At 34.8% G+C, this 17,624-nt stretch overlaps 3 protein-coding genes and 2 long non-coding RNA genes across 18 annotated transcripts in view; 3 read left to right on the top strand and 2 right to left on the bottom strand.

Moving 5' to 3' along the window:
• LOC6581186 overlaps nucleotides 1–3,476 on the bottom strand; it is a 32,977-nt gene extending 29,501 nt beyond the window's left edge. For 4 of the 6 annotated variants that reach the window (XM_032730553.2, XM_002006895.4, XM_044011343.1 and 1 more), the window contains exons 1-2: nucleotides 3,389–3,476; nucleotides 450–616 (exon numbers count right to left, since the gene is read on the bottom strand). In XM_032730553.2, coding sequence (XP_032586444.1) covers nucleotides 450–475 — 26 coding nt within the window. In that variant the 5' untranslated portion in view covers nucleotides 476–616; nucleotides 3,389–3,476. The other 2 variants (XM_044011341.1, XM_044011342.1) reach the window with 2 other exon arrangements.
• LOC122757815 lies at nucleotides 2,854–4,238 on the top strand. The gene is made up of 3 exons (XR_006357987.1): nucleotides 2,854–3,178; nucleotides 3,267–3,748; nucleotides 3,903–4,238. It is a non-coding gene; the product is annotated as an uncharacterized LOC122757815 (long non-coding RNA).
• Nucleotides 4,239–4,261: 23 nt separating this feature from the next.
• LOC6581185 lies at nucleotides 4,262–14,539 on the bottom strand. Of its 7 annotated transcripts, none has more exons than XM_015164670.3 (9): nucleotides 14,232–14,528; nucleotides 8,524–9,580; nucleotides 8,339–8,459; nucleotides 8,094–8,284; nucleotides 7,544–8,032; nucleotides 5,802–7,455; nucleotides 5,610–5,729; nucleotides 5,406–5,552; nucleotides 4,262–5,343 (listed from the first exon to the last, which is right to left on the bottom strand). In XM_015164670.3, exons 2-9 carry the CDS (start codon nucleotides 9,567–9,569, stop codon nucleotides 4,618–4,620), a joined length of 4,494 nt encoding a protein of 1,497 aa, XP_015020156.1. In that variant the 5' UTR covers nucleotides 9,570–9,580; nucleotides 14,232–14,528; the 3' UTR covers nucleotides 4,262–4,617. The 7 variants fall into 7 exon arrangements, with proteins under 7 accessions (XP_015020156.1, XP_002006930.1, XP_032586445.1 ...); XM_002006894.4 differs by having other exon boundaries at nucleotides 14,256–14,528; XM_032730554.2 differs by lacking the exons at nucleotides 8,524–9,580; nucleotides 14,232–14,528 and having other exon boundaries at nucleotides 8,094–8,206; nucleotides 8,263–8,284; nucleotides 8,339–8,396.
• Nucleotides 14,540–14,720: 181 nt separating this feature from the next.
• On the top strand, nucleotides 14,721–14,983 carry LOC122757814. 2 transcript variants are annotated; one of them, XR_006357986.1, is made up of 2 exons: nucleotides 14,721–14,826; nucleotides 14,934–14,983. It is a non-coding gene; the product is annotated as an uncharacterized LOC122757814 (long non-coding RNA). The 2 variants fall into 2 exon arrangements; XR_006357985.1 differs by having other exon boundaries at nucleotides 14,756–14,862.
• A 108-nt stretch (nucleotides 14,984–15,091) lies between these two features.
• On the top strand, nucleotides 15,092–17,568 carry LOC6581184 (polyadenylate-binding protein-interacting protein 1). Of its 2 annotated transcripts, XM_015164666.3 has the most exons (4): nucleotides 15,092–15,221; nucleotides 15,296–15,906; nucleotides 16,006–16,152; nucleotides 16,223–17,568. In XM_015164666.3, exons 1-4 carry the CDS (start codon nucleotides 15,164–15,166, stop codon nucleotides 17,093–17,095), a joined length of 1,689 nt encoding a protein of 562 aa, XP_015020152.1. In that variant the 5' UTR covers nucleotides 15,092–15,163; the 3' UTR covers nucleotides 17,096–17,568. The 2 variants fall into 2 exon arrangements, with proteins under 2 accessions (XP_015020152.1, XP_002006929.2); XM_002006893.4 differs by having other exon boundaries at nucleotides 15,296–16,152.
• Nucleotides 17,569–17,624: the final 56 nt, after the last annotated feature.

Here is a 17,624-nt window from a genome sequence, read left to right as displayed (position 1 = left end):
TACTTATACTGCTGTTAAACAGAAACCAACACTAAATCGATATCTGCTGATGGTTATTTTACTAAGACTGGTAGTTTTTAATGTGTTGAATAGGCATAGGCAGACCTAGCAATCAAATAAATTATGCCGTAACAAATGCCATTGCCAAAGCCACGAGATCAACTCACCAAACAAAATGACCACTGTTTGACCTTTTTAATTGAGCATAAATTAAAATAGCCATAAAATAGATACAATTTAATTTCTCTACTTGTTTGTTGCGAAAAATTAGTTCTAATACGTATGAGCTTAAATAAAAGGTAACGTCGCTCGTTTATGCTTATATCAATCAATAATTAATAACTAACGAACTAATATGAATAATTATTTATTTGAATATTGATTTTTCTAAATCCACATCATTATTCTTGCATGAAAAACAATATTAGGCTGGTAAAAATAAAACTTACCTTTTCTTGATTGATGGGTCATCCATAGATAGGTTATTTTTTAAATTTGCAACGTATTGTGATATATACTTCTAAGACGCAAAGAGTCCGTATTTGTAAAAGTATATTATTGTTTATTTTCTAATTTCCAATAACAACATCAAAAGTGGTTCTGAATCATAGTAGTTCTGCATTAAAAATTTAATTTATAATCATGAATTAGCTATTACAATATTAACTATTTTAGATACAGACACATACTAAATGTACTATATTTGTACAAACTAAAAATTAAAGTTATTTTTTACAAGATTTTTTCGAATCAAGAATTCAAGTGTAATAGCATACGCGAATCTAATCATGGATTGCAAAATGATAAAATAAGATATAACAAGAAAGAAAGCTCTAGTCGAGACTGCCCGACTACGACACAATTTTGACAAAAATCGAAATTCTATAAAGTACATATGAATCTATATTTAAAATTTGGCGACTCTAGCTAGGTTGTCGTTAGTGTTTTTAATCGATAACAAATTAACGGGGGAAGTTATCGACTTTTAAAGCAAAACTCAATATGCGCGTGGTATATACAGAGGTTGGAAACAAAAGTTCAAGTCTCTAGGTCTTAAATCTTCTGACATCGACGCGTTCAAGCATACGGACAGACGAACGGACAGTGCTAAATCGACTCAGCTCGTCGCCCTGACCATTTTCAATGGGCTTAGGGTATAACAAGTAAGAAAGCTCTAGTCGAGACTGCCCGACTACGAGATCCCCAGAATCTTTCGAGCAATAGCTATTTCATTCATTTTCCGCGACTTTCTGCTTACACAACACACACGCACACACACAAATACACGCATACACACACACACATATACACACACACACGCACCCACGCATAAACACGCATTGGCTGTAGTGTGCGCTTACTATGAGAACTTAATTGTTCAATAACTGTTATACTGGATATACGATCTTATAATATTGATGCATGCATTTGCCAAAGCACAAGTCTCTAGTATTTGAAATACGTCCTTTACAAAGGTGAGGGTGAGGGGGTGAATATAGGGGTGGGGGTAAATTTTGACAAAAATGGAAATGAATCTACATAAAAATTTGGTGACTAGCTTTAAAGATGTAGCAGATATACATTTACTGGTTTTCGATGTTTTTAATCGATAACAAAATAACGGGGCAAGTTATCGACGCGTTCAAACATTCTGACAGAGGGACAGACGGACAGACGGACAGGGCTAAATCAACTCAGCTCGTCAAGAATATATATACTTTGTCACGTCTGCCACGCCTCCTTCTGCCTGTTACATACATTTCAACAAAACAATTATACCCTGATTTCTCATTGAATATGGGTTCAGGGTATAAAAAGTAATGATATATTGCTGCACTGAAAATATCCTAAATTAAAGCAGGCAAAATATATTTACATATGCAATGTATTTTTATACGGCTCAGTAGCAAAAGTAATTACAAGTAAGAAAGCTCTAGTCGAGACTGCCCGACTACGAGATCCCCTGAACCCTTCGAGCAACTGATATTTCAATAATTATTCGCATATGTATGCACACATACACGCACACACATAGACATATGTACGCACGCATAAACACGCATTAGCTGCAGTTGTTGGCTTACTATGTGAAGTTAATTGCTTAATAACTTTTCTTCTGGATGGACTATCTTCATGAAACTTTGAGATTATGAATATAACATAGATATGCATGTATTTGCCAAAGGACAAGTCCCTAGTATTTGAAATACGCCTTTTACAAATGTGGGGGTGAGGGGGTGAATTAGAGGTGGGGGGTAAATTTTGACAAAAACCGAAATTGTATAAAATGCATATAAGTATACATAAAAAATTTTGGAGACTCTAGCTTTAAAGATGTAGGAGACTTAAATTTATTACTGGTTTTCGATAATGTTTTTATCCGATAACAAAATAACGGGGAAAGTTATCGATATTTAAAACAAAACTCGATATACGCGTGCTATACACGGACCTAGAAACAAAATTTTAAGTCTCTAACTCTTATATCTTTTTAGATCGACGCGTTCAAACATACGGACAGACGGACGGACGGATAGAGCTATATCGACTCACCTCGTCGCCCTGATCAAGAATATATATACTTTATGGGGTCTGCCACGCCTCCTTCTGCCTGTTACATACATTAAAAAAAAAAACCATTGTACCCTGATTTCCCATTGAAAATGGGTTCAGGGTATAAAAATATTTAAATTGAAGATACCCTATCGTTTAATTATTATTTATACATAATTTTATTAAATATTACATGTGTTGAGACAGTATAAAAGAAAAAAAGAAAATAAATATCTTCTATGTTGGAGCCTTAAGTAAAATTGATACAAAAATCATCGATCTGCATATTTAATACGCTCTAGCATCCAACAAGTGGCTCTGGCAGCCATATTGTTTTGCTCTGTAGTGTTGCTGAGTCCAGAGGTGCGGGCGTGACGAATATTTTAACCCGGGATAAAAGAACAACAAATTAATATTGGCAACACAATAAACCGAGGGAGTCCAATAAACTCTTTCAACAATTTGTTAATTGTGTTCTTACTTTTGCATACAATAATATACGATAAATAAGTTTAAGTAAGATTCATTTTGCATGAACATACACATATACGCATATCGTCACGAATACAAACAAAAAAAAAGCCCGACACGAACGCACCTCTGGTTGGATCATCACACTCACCAAGTAAATATGTATACACATATAAATATATTAACTCATATGCAAGCTTATGTACACTACCACACACACTCGTCTGTTGCCTCTTTTACAGGGCTCGGCTCATTACCTAGCGCACTGCGCATCATTATTTTAACGCGTTCAGAAATAGACGATTTAATATCTGTTTTCTAATAAAGTCACAAATTTATATAAATAACTTATGTTTAGCATTACGTTTTAAATATTGTGTTTAAAAAAAAGTGCTGAATTGGTTCTTCCTTTTGTCACACCAAACTATACGCAATAAATGCTAAATTGATACTATGTTATACTCAGAATGGACTCTGTTAATAGAGGTGACGATATATCGGGAAAAGAAATACATCGCAAGAGTTTCCGATAGTCATTTCTAATTCGTATGTTAAGATTTTGTATATGGGCACATTGATTGCTATAAATTCCATATATAGAATGGGGGCTCTCACTGTTGGGGAAATCACTATTGTTAGAGCAGTCCGTGCTGTTATCGTTATGTCCGTCTGTTAGTCTAGCCATATATGTGTAGTGACGATTATTTGCACAGTATTAACAAATGTATTTTATATAACAAAAAATTATTCAAACAGAATAGGATATTTTTTAAACCTAATTTGTTTTTGGTTCTCAAAATTTTTAAAAATTCCTTCGTCCATGCAAATGCATACATTCTAGTTATTCTAAGCGCATTGTACACTTCCTTATTTTCTAGATGGAGTAACTGCCTTTTTAAAAATCGAAAATGTTATTTGATTCTATGTGCAGCTTTGAATTCTGCAAATGCTTCCCATAAAAAGGATAAATCTTCCGATTTTCTCTGGGCGATGTATTTTCGCATTTCTCATTAATCATGGTAGTTTAAGTGCTAGTAATTTTCATTTTATATACTGGCGATGACAACACAGCGGAGATAACAACCATAAGGGGCATTTCAAATCTTACCCAATTTTGCACGTGAGTTATTTGTCGATCCCAGAAAAATCGATACAAAAGTCTGATTATAGTCAGATCTGATTATAGTCAAAGTACTCAGCCCTATCTTGCATTAATAATCTGTAGACCACTTTAATGTACTAATTACATATTTTATAAAATATAATTTTATTTCTTTTTTAATATTTCCATGTGTTTACAAATATGTACAACATTAAACAGTAATCTTATTTACGATCTTAGATATTTTGTTATCGTTTCAAAAATTATATACATATGTACATATGAACCTAAGCCTTATAATCACAGTAGCTTTGATTTTTAATTATAGAAAAGGCTACTTTCTATAATTAAAAAATTACAGCCCATTAGAATAATACATTCAACTATTAGTACATAAGAATATATAATAATAATACATAATATAAAAATAGTCCTATCATTGCGTATCGACATATGTTTTCTGTGCGCAAAAATGTTGCGCACAATTGGCGTCAAATCACATTAGATGGATCGTATACTTGTGTATTTTTTTCAGACAGAAAACAATTCGAACTCAAATTCGAATTTCCTACAACATCGATACCATTATTACCATCAGCGATACACGGTAGATGCATTACACCCTGATAACTACTAAACTCAAGACCAACATCCCGTACTAATCCTGTACTCGACAACTTTGGTTTATACTCACTTAAAAACTCCAATATCTTTAGGTGATAAAATACTCCCTCGTTATCTATAGCATAAAACTGAGTAAAATCAACATTAGCATAGAAAGACAATCCTTTGTTTCCTACAAATGTGATACACGCTAGCAATGCCGGGAACTTAGCGTGTCCCCTTTTCCCCCTCCAAAGATATGCTCTGTTTTGCTCAGCTTCCAGGTGCATATTAATACTTTTTGAAGAATTTGACACAGTCAATGGTTCTTTGAGATCTTTAGGTACGCCTGACCATGGGGACGCATCGACTTCCTCGTGACCTTTTGGCAGAAACTGTGAGTGATGCAGATCCCGATTATATCGCCTGCTCCGACATTTGGCAGTCATTCGATTACTAAGAATATAGTTCACGTCCCAAAAACATAATCGTTCTGCGCAACTAACAAGAATCTGTTTGCATGGTGAGAAGAGCATCTTAATTGATTGACAGGGCTCATGTCCTTGTGATATGGTAAAAATAAATTCCAAACGTTGGTTATCATATATATAAATCTGAATAAACCAAATTTTAATGTATTTCTGGTTAATTTGTGAGGATATTATTTTACTTTTACCTTAATTTGTCCATTTTTAAAGCCAATAGCAACTAATTTACCGTCATGTGTGACTGTCAATTCATTAATTATATCTTGACATTTTATATTTTCTTTGCAGAGAGATTTATAGTTTAACTTATGGCCTGTACTATTAACTTCACAAATCTATAAAGTGTTATTTTAGTTCTTTCAATTTTTTAATTTTAAGTATAGTCAATTTACCTTAACAGTGCGATTTATAAAGGCTAAGTAAAGTCGGTGTTCATTCATATCAAATCCAACCAACCGATCATAAGGTCCAACAAAATGATGTATCTGCTGAGGACTATACAAATCTATGCTCTATTACAGATATATTGGGAAATAAAAATTAGGTAAACTTTTTTAAGAACTTTAAAATTTCAAATAACTTACAATCACGCCATTCTCTGTAAAAATAAGAAGAAAATGCTCGTTAAAAAGTCGAGCAGACATAGTATATTTCGAAAGCTTTATCGGCCAAATTGATGAGGACGCTGTATTCATCTCTAATTTTGATAAGTTGAAAATTAAAGTAGCGTACTTAGATGATGTTTTAGATGATGTAATTAAAATTGTTGAGTTAATCATATTTATATAATCAACTTGATTGGTTGAATACTCTTGCAGCAGCTTTTCGTTTTTGCTTATGTTAAAGATAACTCCATTGCTATAACCAGCAAAAATATTATTATTTTTACAAGTGCATAAAGCTGTTATATGACTATTTCGATCCATCAGAGGTGTTGTTATCATTGACCAGTGGGATTCACCGTCTTCTATTTGAATTTTGTGAATACGTGACCTGGAATCAACGGCTAATAGTGTATCATTATTACATTTTATCAAAAGCGGGCGAAGGTATACATTAGGCTCAAGATAGGATTGTAGATCAACCGTTGTGTTATTTGAATAACTTTCTCTTTTAGCTTTATGAGCCCAAGTTATAGACTGATTTTCATTGGCTGGAATATTTCTTAAAGTATACAAATGTAATATACTTTTTCCAGCTGCTCCGCATAAAACAATATATTTTAGTTTTGGGCTATTCAAATCATAGATATCCAAGCAAATAATATGTTCACTGATGTTGCTTCGCAACACAGAATCAAAAACTTTCAAGTCATATACAATAAGACCTTGAACTGTTCCAAGAACTAAATATCGGCCGTCTTTGGATAATTTGCCGCATGTGATAGATACGGCATCCATATCAGTGAAATGCAGCGGTTTTTTAACTATAGTACTATTATTGTCAGAATGCTTGAATCGTAGTTGCCAAACCCGCGATTTAAATATTAGTAATAACATTGTGTAATCTTCATTTTTATCTATATAAGTTTCCATTTTGAGAGCTTCTTCATTTCCGAAATCATGTTCTGTTTCTTTTGAGCCACGACGCAGGTCCCAGACTGTTAATTTACAATCAACTGTGCATAGCACATAAAATCGGTCCATTAATTTTGAAAAACATCGTAACTTTCGCTGTTGGGTTTTTAAAATTGGTGTATGCGATTGCTTGAATTTTTCTTCCTTGTTTTCCCAGTCGCATATGCAAATATCTCCATTATTAAAAGCCACATGCAGTTGTATGAAGATATTTTCGTCTTCATCGTCTTTCTCTTCAAGAAAAAATGAACATATTTTTTGATCCGCTGACGTATTAGTCAAACGTTGAACGTCGTTATTAACAAACTTCACATTGCAAAATATTTTCGAGTGCTTGGCCACTTGGCCAAGCCGTGGCCTTACAGAGGAATCGGTATTACGTCGACGAAGAAGGTGCTGCAGTGACCAAAGTTTTAAGCTTCCGTTGCTGTACAGCGTTAACAGATGTTTGTGCTTGTTGAATACACACATCTCCACTATGTCATACAGATCATTGTTATCGCTAAGCAAATAGGACACGTCTCCATCTAATGAGACGTCTGTAAGTAACAGTTGTTGATTGCTTAATGCCATTAGACAATAGTCATCGTCCAGATATATTGCGTGTCGCACCTGATGTTTGCCCAAATTAATAATTTGTCGATGCGGATTGGATTGCCCACTTAAATATGAAATAATACATATCAAATAAAATTCAAATTTATATATATATATATAAACCAAAGAAAAAAAGTATATTATATAATTACCATTCTGTAAACCACACATAAGAAGGCAAGCGCTGTGCTTGGCGAAATGCTTCATCGTAGACTACTCCTACTTCAGTCATGAGTGCAATTTGTAATAGACAGCTGAACTCGGATCTTATTAACTTCTCTTCAGCATTAAGCAAAAAGGTTATCAACGCATTAAGGAGCAAGTCATAATATACATTATCATTATCTTTATAATCAGATGATTGATGTGCACACATGTATTGTTTCTCATTAATTATTTGCGCTTCGTATAGTCTAAGAACCTGCAAAGTAGGTAACACATAGCCCCGAGCACCCAATGGTGTACAATCATTTCGAATTTTTTGATCGAGGAAACGGAAGTCAAGATATACTTTCCGAAATAATGTCTCACGCTCTATATTATCATTGATCTTGCTGATGTGGTGACCAATGTGTTTATAAAAATAGCTGTCCAGATTTGGTATTAGTAATCCATTTGTTTCATCAAAAACTTGAGGTATGCTAAATAAGTTTAGATTTGTTAAAATTTTAAAGTAAAGTAAACTTGTTTTAAATGACTTACTTATAGTGCTCAATAATTTTTCTATGGAGTACAGCCTCATTCACTATATGTATGCTCAGCTCAAAATAAATGCTAGGAAGGGTTATTGTCATACGTTTTTTACTGTCTAAATGCTTTTTAATTAAGGAATACTTATATAATTTATTGACGATGGTTATCGGGTCATTACCTGGCCATACGATGCCTAAAAGCTGTAAAATCAATTTAATCAAATTGTATGTCTAAATAACAAGAAATCTACTTACGTGTAGAGGTATATAAGCAGATTTAGGAAATATAAATAAATTTTTATACAGTTGCCTCTCATCGGAATTCAATACATTTAAGGTGGTTTCTATAATTGAAGTCAATTTTTCCGAGTTTCTCCTGTTCGAGATGTGTAAAATATAATATACTTTATATAGTGAATATATATAAACCATTTACTTACTGATCCCAGTTATCAATGGTGCAATGATCATCACGAATACTCCTTGCGATTGTGGTCAGTAGAAGAGGATTTGTTTTTTTTTCTTGTATAAGTGTTACCGTTAGCTTCTTAAGTGACTCGTATGTAATTTCAGGTAGGAATTTGGAAAAAAGAGACTCTGTTTCAAAAGGACTAAGAGCATCTTTAAGTGTCACATGAGTTGTCGTTAAAGTCGACAAAAAATTTACTACGTTTTTCTGTCGCGTGGTTAGTAGTATTTTACATCCCAGATTAAATGCTTCCCACGTTTCTTTGTTCTGCACGTTACGTAAAACCAGAAGACAATTTTTGTATAGCTCACTCTTCAGCTTATCACTTAATTTAGACTTCAACCACTCAGTCTGTAACTGAATGCTGCCATCGCAATTCACTTGCTGGTTGTGGTCAATTATGTAAAGAAACGATTGGAGTGCTTCCAAACGACTTTTTGGTGAGCAGCATGTTCTCACATCTAACCAAAATATGTTAAAATCCATTTTTTGTTGCACAACGTACGAAGAGCAAACGTCTAAAGCAAGCCACTGTTTGCCAGCCCCAAGATCTCCTTCAACTAAAACGTTTTTAGAAGGTCTTAGCTCGAGCAGAGCTTTCTGCAATTCCAAATACTGTTCAATTCTTGACACATTATATTTCGTGAACTTTTGGTTGTCGTTATACAACCGGTCGACTTTGGAAATATAATTTTTGGTATTCAAGCTGGGTTCTTTACACTCTTTCTGTATTGCAGATAGTAGGAATCCATAATTGGGCCCATGTGAATCTTTCAGCACTTCTTCGACAAATCTTTTAACAACATTCTTTCCTTGGTCTCGCAACGTCCAAAATAAACGATATGTTTGCAATGGATGTGACTCATTCACAATATTATCAACTTCCTCTTTTTTCAATATTGCCCGCAAAGCCTCCTCAATGTCCTTGCAATCAAAATCCTTTTTGAAATCTTCCAGGAATACTGGGATTATATCCTTGTAGCAATATTTTATTTCAGACATTTCGCAGATACTCATTTATGTCGATGCTGTAAGGTGAACACATGTTTTCGTGAAAAAAAAAATGTTTTATATTCTTCGAAAGACATAATAATGTTTAAATATCCTCATCATTGGATAATCGAGTATACTAGGATATTATTAAAGAAGGAGACGTGACAAATCCCAAAAAAGGATATATAATATACATACACTAATCGGAATAAGTGTTTTGATGAAATCGTTTTGTGGCTATTGAAGTTGGCATTGCTTAGTACCGCTAAATGAAATAGCGAAAATTATGATCAAAACAAGTAAGAAGGCTCTAGTCGAGACTGCTCGACTAGGAGATACCCTGAACCCTCTAAGCTGATATTCTAATAATTCTGCATTTTTATGCACACATACACATGCATCCACACGCACGCATAAGCCTGCGCTCTGCTAACTGCGTAGTAAGCAGCGACTGCGCTTGGCCTGCGCTGCAATGTGGGCAATATTATGAGAATTTATTTGTTGAATAATTTCTTTTGTAGACATACAATCTTAATGAAACTTTCAGAGCGTAAGCACATGGCTAAATTGTGTGTGCATTCCAAAGCACAAGTCTCTAGTACTTGAAATGCGTTTTTTACAAATTTGGGGCGATGGGGGCGTGGTATCCAAAATCTGTAAATTACAAAATCTTTGTGTCCATTAACTCTATATACAATGCAAATTTGAAGTCTCCAGGTTTAAAAGTGTTCAAACTAGGCTGAAAAAACCAAGTCGATTTTTCGATTATTCTCGATAAAAAAGTTATCGGATGAATTATCGAAAAAATAAAGCAAACTCGTACTGCGTATGGTACACACGAGTATGCATGCCAAATTTCAGCTCTCTAGCTCTTATAACTTCTGAGATCGACGCACTCATACGGACGGACGGACAGACGGACAGGGCTATATCAACTCAGCTCGTCGCGCTGATCAAGAATATATATACTTTGTGGGGTCTGCCACGCCTCCTTCTGCCCGTTACATACTTTTTCACAAAACCATTATACCCTGATTTCCCATTTTCAATGGGTTCAGGGTATAAAAAAAAGCGCGAGTGAAAACCCGTTATGTTTTATTTTCTATTCTTCTTGTGGCGTTGGTGTAGGTAGCAATATCTTACTACAGCACTTGCAAGCTAAAATTTTTTACAACGCGCATGAACGCATAGGACTATAACACCGTGTTTAAAACTGCTGTTCCGCATTTTTATAACCTGTCTGAAAACCGGCATTAGATTTTCCAGCATGATAATGCTCCAATTCAGACCGCCCGATCCCAGAAGTCCTGGAATCAGGGCCAAAAAATTGATCTCATGGAGTGGCCACCATACTCGACCTTAATATCATTGGAAACGTCTGGGAATGGTTGGTCAGGAAAGTATATGAGTCCGGAAAGCATTACAGTACAAAGACAAAGTTAATTGAAGGTACTGAACACGCTTGGTCAACCATATCCTTGAATTATATTGAACACCTTTATAATTCCATTCTTAATCGAATTTTTGAAGTAATTAAAAAAAATGGCATTACGCAATACTAATATCACTTAAAAATAATAATAACTTAAATACAGGTGTTATTTTTAGTCATTAACTTAAATAAATTGAATCTATCGCAGGGGGCGCTAATCTGATGACCAAATTTTTGTTACATTTTTTTTTTTACATTTCACAAAAAGAATTATTAAAATTTATTCCCTATTGCTACAGTAGCCATTGTTTTTTATTTTTAAGAGAAAAAGATGTATTATAATTATAATAATAAAAATTTAAAGATGAAGCTCTGATGGTTTAGCTTTTATTTAGCTTTGAGATTGAGTGTAAGGGGGCGCTAAGCTGATGACGCACAGTGTATGTATGTATGTCCGCCCACAGGGGGCGTGGCGAAACGCAAAAGTTTATATCTCCTACAGTTTCAGAGCTAGAAGCTTCATAGTAGAGTTGAGCTTGGATAGTTGAGTTAGTGGTAGTGTTGATAAATAATTAAAAATATAATAAAAGTTATAAATATCCAAGGGTAATTTAGCCCGACCCCAGACCTTCATTGGCCGCAAAGTTTAACCTTAGCAAGGCTGTAAAACGCACTGCAAATAAATTTCAATTGTCGTCAGGCTCTGTCTATCAAATTAATATGTTTAAAAAACATAATGACCCATAAATCTTCTCGACACCATGCACAAAATATGACCATTGCAGGGAGAATCCTTCTATGGGATGCTGAAGAAATATTTTTCTGATTCCTCAAAATGCTACAATTTTGTTTTAATTTGGCGGCTAATAATATAATCTGTGAACGTGCTGTGTTAACGTTAAAATAAAGTAAAGTTAGGCAAACAAGCTTAAAAGTCAAGATAACAGTTTTATTGGCAGATAACAGCTCCTTGCAGTATAACTACAATATCAACAAGTAAGAGGGCTCTAGTCGAGACTGCTCGACTAGGAGATACCCTGAACCCTCCAAGCTGATATTCTAATCATTCTGGACTTCTATCATGCAGAAATACATACACATGCACTTATAAGCACGCGCTCTGCTAACTGCGCAGTAAGCAGCGACGGCGCTGCTGTATCGATTTACTTTATATACAACGCAAATTTTAAGTCTTCAGGTCTAAAAGTGTTTAAATTAGGCTGAAAAAACAATGTCGATTTTTCGATTATTCTCGATAAAAAGTTATCGGATGAGTTATCAAAAAAATATGATAAACTTGTACTGCCTATGGTATACACGAGTATGCATGCCAAATTTCAGCTCTCTAGCTCTTATATCTTCTGAGATCCTTTTGCTCATACGGACGGACGGACAGACGGATAGGGCTATATCGAATCAGCTCGTCGTCCTGATCAAGAATATATATACTTTATGGGGTCTGCGATGATTCCTTCTGCCTGTTACATACTTTTCACAAAACCATTATACCCTGATTTCCCATTTTCAATGGGTTCAGGGTATAAAAACAAAGGAAGGCTCTAGTTGAGACTTCTCGACTAGGAGATAACCAAGCTGATATTCTAATCATTATGCACATACTTAATGGTTGAATAGTGGGAGTCCCACGGGACTGTCTTTATGAAACTTTTAGAATGTGATCATAATGCTCATATGTGTATGTTTTCCAATGCAACTAATTTTTCGATGATTCTCGATATAAAAGAAAGCAGATAAGCTATCCAAGAAATTGTGATAAACTCGTAATACGTATGGTATACACGAGTATGCATAAAAAATTTCAAGTCTCTTGCTCTAGGAAGGCTACATCGACTCAGCTAGTCGCCTTTCCGTCTGCCTGTCCGTCCGTCTGTATGTATGAACGCGTGGATCTCTCTTAGGTCCGCGTCCGGTGTCTTAGGTTTCCTACACCCTTAGAGGTTCAGTCTCCAAACTTTAAATGTAGAATTTTATATGTACTTTATATAATTTCGATTTATGTCTTAATTTAACCCCCACCCTTATATCCACGCCCTCACTCTTATATTTTTAAAAGACGTATTTCATATACTAAGGACTTGTCCTTTGCCATATGCACGAATTCCAATGTCAGGATCACGATCTGAAGAAAGTCCATTCCGAAGAAAAGTTATTAATCAATTAAGTTCCCATACTAAGCCCATGCGTGATTATGCCTGCGTGCTTACATATGTGTGTCTGGGATTGTGAGTGTTCATATTTCTTGTGTAGGCAGAAAGACTCGAACAATTATTGAAATATCAGTTCCTCCAAGGGTTCAGGGGATCTCGTAGTCGAGCAGTCTCAACTAGAGCTTTCTTACTATTTTTCTTAATATTACATTCTTGTCAAAATACTTATGCCATGTCCTAAATTTCAATTTAATAAATATCTTTTTTATCAGATATATATAACAAAAGAAAAATAAATAAATAATTTTGAATAAAACCGTTAAATAGTTATGATCAATGTACGCGAAACTTTTCCATCAAAATAATTATACCGACTATTGTATGTGAGAATTTATAATTTTATTAAATTTACAAAGATATGCTGAAAATCTGATTAAAATCGGTTAAGTAAAACGAATGGGATAAAGCAAAACCTCTGACTAATTCGCAATTCATTGTGATGTTTGCTTGATATGGATAAGCAACATTGTTGGACAGGGTCTTACTTAATAATGATTCACTTATGAACATACATTTGTACGTCAAGGACATCAATTTATACACTTTATCTAAAACGGCTATTAATGTGGGTTTTGTTTGATCCCGTCACAATAAATATACAATTAAATTATTAAAACCTCGATATGCGCGTGCTATACACGGACCTAGAAAAAAAATTTCAAGTCTCTAGCTCTTATATCTTCTTAGATCCACGCGTTCAAGCATACGGATAGACGGACAGGGCTAAATCGACTCAGCTCGTCGCCCTAATCAAAAATATATACACTTTATGGGGTCTAACACGCCTCCTTCTGCCTGTTACCTACATTTAACAAAACCATTATACCCTGATTTCCCATTGAAAATGGGTTCAGGGTATAATTATGTCACAATAAATCAAATTTGCATATGCTTAAGAATTCTATAAAATATTATTAATTGGAACCTACATATTTATATTCATTTTTGGGATTTAATCAATATACTCCGTCTTATAATTACAGATAGGGTGCATATGCTCAGTTCGTTGACTTGAATGATACGTACTTATGCACAAGTATATTTACATACATTTGTATACTCAAATGTTGATTTGATGAATTCGATCGCAGTTTCTTGTGACTTTGGCACTTAGAAATTTTGTTATTGTATGTACAGCTGATTTCCAATATTTTACTCATTTACACAAGATGCACAACCCAAAAACGCGAATGACTACGAATATATATTATTCCCTTAATTTAAAGATATTTGTGGCAGGTTTTTAAGACTTTTTTTTGCAAGAACACACACAGATGCAGATCTCGTTACTGTCTATCAGTTTGTTATTTATGTTATTTTTTTTTTTAATGATTTTTAAAGTGTGACCAAAGAAAAATGAAACATTTGTGTTTCAAAAACTACTGACAAATTAAAAGACAATTGCAATTTGCAATTTTTACAAGCTATAAAATTATTAGGAACTTTTTTTGCAAAATATGTATATTTTGTTCCATGTATCGACCAAAAAAGAAAAAAAAGTTTTTTTTTTTATATTTATCGATAAGTATAAAAAACATCAACTCTATGAAGCTGTCGGGCTGAAAACAAGGTTATCGCAATTTATTTCGACAGATTTCAGAAGAAGGAAAAAGCAAACCTAGTAAGAGTATTGGTGGTTGCAAATTGTATTTTAACTGTATGAATTTATATACATTATGGATTTCAAATATTAACCTATGTTATATTTTTATATTTTACAAAAATTAGAGCACACGAGAAAGGAAAGTTTAATTGGCAGTAAAAGGTGACAACGCAAGCAAAAAGAACAAAATTATCATCTACGTATACGTAAAAATTTAAAAGACAAGGTAGGCAATGAAAATTTGACATTAGACGCTTAACAGAAATACTAGTCTAGTCATCGTTGATTTGGATTGGTGACAAGCATTGTGCGAAAAAAAATTAAATTAAAAATAATTTTTAACGAGAAAAACAAAATGTCCGCTGCTTTGACTGAATTAGCGACACTCGACGTAACCGCAATGGAGCGTGAATGTGATTTGCATTTTTAATTTTTATAAGTGCTTAAATAAATTTAAATATGGTTTTACGCACATATATTTTTTCAGTTTTTGAGTCCGACGCCGCTACCGCAATGTCATGCCGTGCACCCTTTCAACCCGATGAGCAATACGAGCAATTACGTCGACCGAATCCTGGACCAAGTGCAGCAATTCCCATCGCACCACAACTTGCTCCAACTATGCCTCTAGATCAACATCTATTCAATGAGTTTACTCCTGTCGGTTATGCCCCAGCTGCTTTTACACCAGGCCCTCCTGTTATTTATGCAGCTCCTTCACAGGCACCAATTATGGGCGACTTAGCAAGTGGTTTTGGACATTCCAAACTATCGGCCAGTGCAGCTGAATATATACCTAACCAATCGAATAACACTAACATGGGTAAGCGTGGACCGCCACCACAGCCTTATCAACATCAATCGTCAGGGCCAACACCTTACGCAGTACAGCAGCAACATCGTTATTTGAATGGTCACAAGCAACAGCAGCAGCATCAACATCAGCATCAGCAGCACAAAAATTATAACCACCATCCACAAAATCAGCAGTATAACAATGATATGCAAAAGCTGACTAACTCGGTGCAGGGTCGTCTACATATTGGACAACTACCACCGCATAATGGTGCAATGAGTAATTTCTACCAACAGCAGCAGGTACAAACATTGCAACATCAACAGAACACACAAGAACCACAAACAAAATTTCAACGCCATGCGCATTTAAATAATTCATTCCAACAAATTGCACAACAGCCGCCGCAACGACAGCAATATTTTCACCAGCCACCACAACCGTCGACTTCGTCTGCTGCAGTTTCGAATTCGTCGGCCTCTTCTCATCCTGACATGGAAACCATTGCTTTGGAATATCTCGATACTGTAATACATTGCCTTAACCAGGTGAGCATTGATTAAAACCGTATGATCAATGCAATCCCGAATTAAATTTAAAATATTTATTTCTTATCAGAATCCAGGACAATTCGATACAATCGCATCACGTTTCCTTACCATCTTTGAAGGAATGGAGAGTAATAATTATGTACTCTCTATCGCTATGGAAGATATATTTGAAAAGTCAATCGAGCAACCCAATTTTAGATACATGGGCGCCAAGTTGTATAACCTGTTGCATGTGCTCAATTCTAAACCGGATTCCTTATTTCATACTCTGCTTAAATTTAAGCTGGATTATCACCGGGCAGAACTAGACAAATATATGCAGTCGGTAGAGCAACAGCAAAAAGTTAGAGAGACGGCCCTATTTCTCGCTGAATTGTACATGCAACTACGTGGAGACGACGACGCCCGTATCCAACTAATTGCTGTTAACATAGTATACTCGTTGAAAAAACTTTTAGCATACGAGAGTTCTGAAAATGTGCGCTGTATTTGCCAAACGCTGAAGCTGGCCGGTTACGATCTAAGTGCAGATTGCAAACAAGACATGCAATTTATTATTGCTTCGTTACAGGATTTTGAATACAAGTCGCCTGGTAAATATGCTATGGTTGCAAATGTCATAGCCTTGCAGGAAAATAATTGGGGACGAAAAGTTTCAAATGCTCTTGGTGGAGATGATGATTCAGTTGCAAACCCACCAGAGCCACCACGTTTAAGCGATGAGCCTGTATTTTATGGCCCAGATGGGCGTGAACTTACAGCAGAAGAAACAGATTTTCTAGCTGCCGAAGATGATGATGCCACTGGCAGCGACGGCGACGAATTTGATGTAAGAGATAACGATTTGGATCTCGACCCTGAAATGGACGAAGAGTCTGAGCGCGCTTACAAGGAATTTTGTAAACAAGGAAAACAAATGCAGGCAAACAAGAAATCTTAGATTTTGTATGTGCGAAATATGCGTGGTTAATTTGGCGTGGCAGCAAGGGTACACTTTAAGTATTCTCAAATATTCAAGGGACCCGCCTGACAAATTATTGGTTGTATAGTTACTATTTTGTTATTTCAAACACTTTTATTTTAATTGGTTACAAATTATTTGTGATATATGACTTCCATTCATATATATATTTATATGCATATATATTTATATTCATATATATATTTATATGCATGCAAAGATATGATAACGGCACAATTAAATGCAGATTTTAAACACCTTGCTACCTTATAGGTAAAAATTTAACAAAATTTATAAACATTTCATCTTCTGTCACGCCGGTGCATAACTCGCATTTTGACACATACAAATGTATTCGCATGCCTACATACCCATACATACATGTGTAGATTCATAACTGCAGCACATTCAATTAAAAATGCATCCTCTTGATCATATAATTCTAAAAACAACAGCCACGCTTAATTTTTTAAAATTAATTTTAAATAATGTTATACAAAAATATATT

The sequence above is a fragment of the Drosophila mojavensis genome, unplaced genomic scaffold (assembly GCF_018153725.1).
Source record: "Drosophila mojavensis isolate 15081-1352.22 unplaced genomic scaffold, ASM1815372v1 contig_82, whole genome shotgun sequence".
NCBI lineage: Eukaryota > Metazoa > Arthropoda > Insecta > Diptera > Drosophilidae > Drosophila > Drosophila mojavensis.
Note: the sequence above shows the minus strand (reverse complement) of the source record. Positions and strands in the feature narration are given on the sequence as shown.

Excerpts from the sequence above, each read along its gene's own strand:
- LOC6581185 (XM_015164670.3), bottom strand. The coding sequence starts at position 9,569 with ATGAGTATCTGCGAAATGTCTGAAATAAAATATTGCTACAAGGATATA. Across the intron at positions 8,460-8,523 it reads ACCATTGATAACTGGGATCA|GAGAAACTCGGAAAAATTGA; the intron begins GTAAGTAAATGG and ends CATCTCGAACAG. Across the intron at positions 8,033-8,093 it reads AAAATTATTGAGCACTATAA|CATACCTCAAGTTTTTGATG; the intron begins GTAAGTCATTTA and ends AAACTTATTTAG.
- LOC6581184 (XM_002006893.4), top strand. The coding sequence starts at position 15,164 with ATGTCCGCTGCTTTGACTGAATTAGCGACACTCGACGTAACCGCAATG. Across the intron at positions 15,222-15,295 it reads AACCGCAATGGAGCGTGAAT|TTTTTGAGTCCGACGCCGCT; the intron begins GTGATTTGCATT and ends ATATTTTTTCAG. Across the intron at positions 16,153-16,222 it reads TAATACATTGCCTTAACCAG|AATCCAGGACAATTCGATAC; the intron begins GTGAGCATTGAT and ends ATTTCTTATCAG.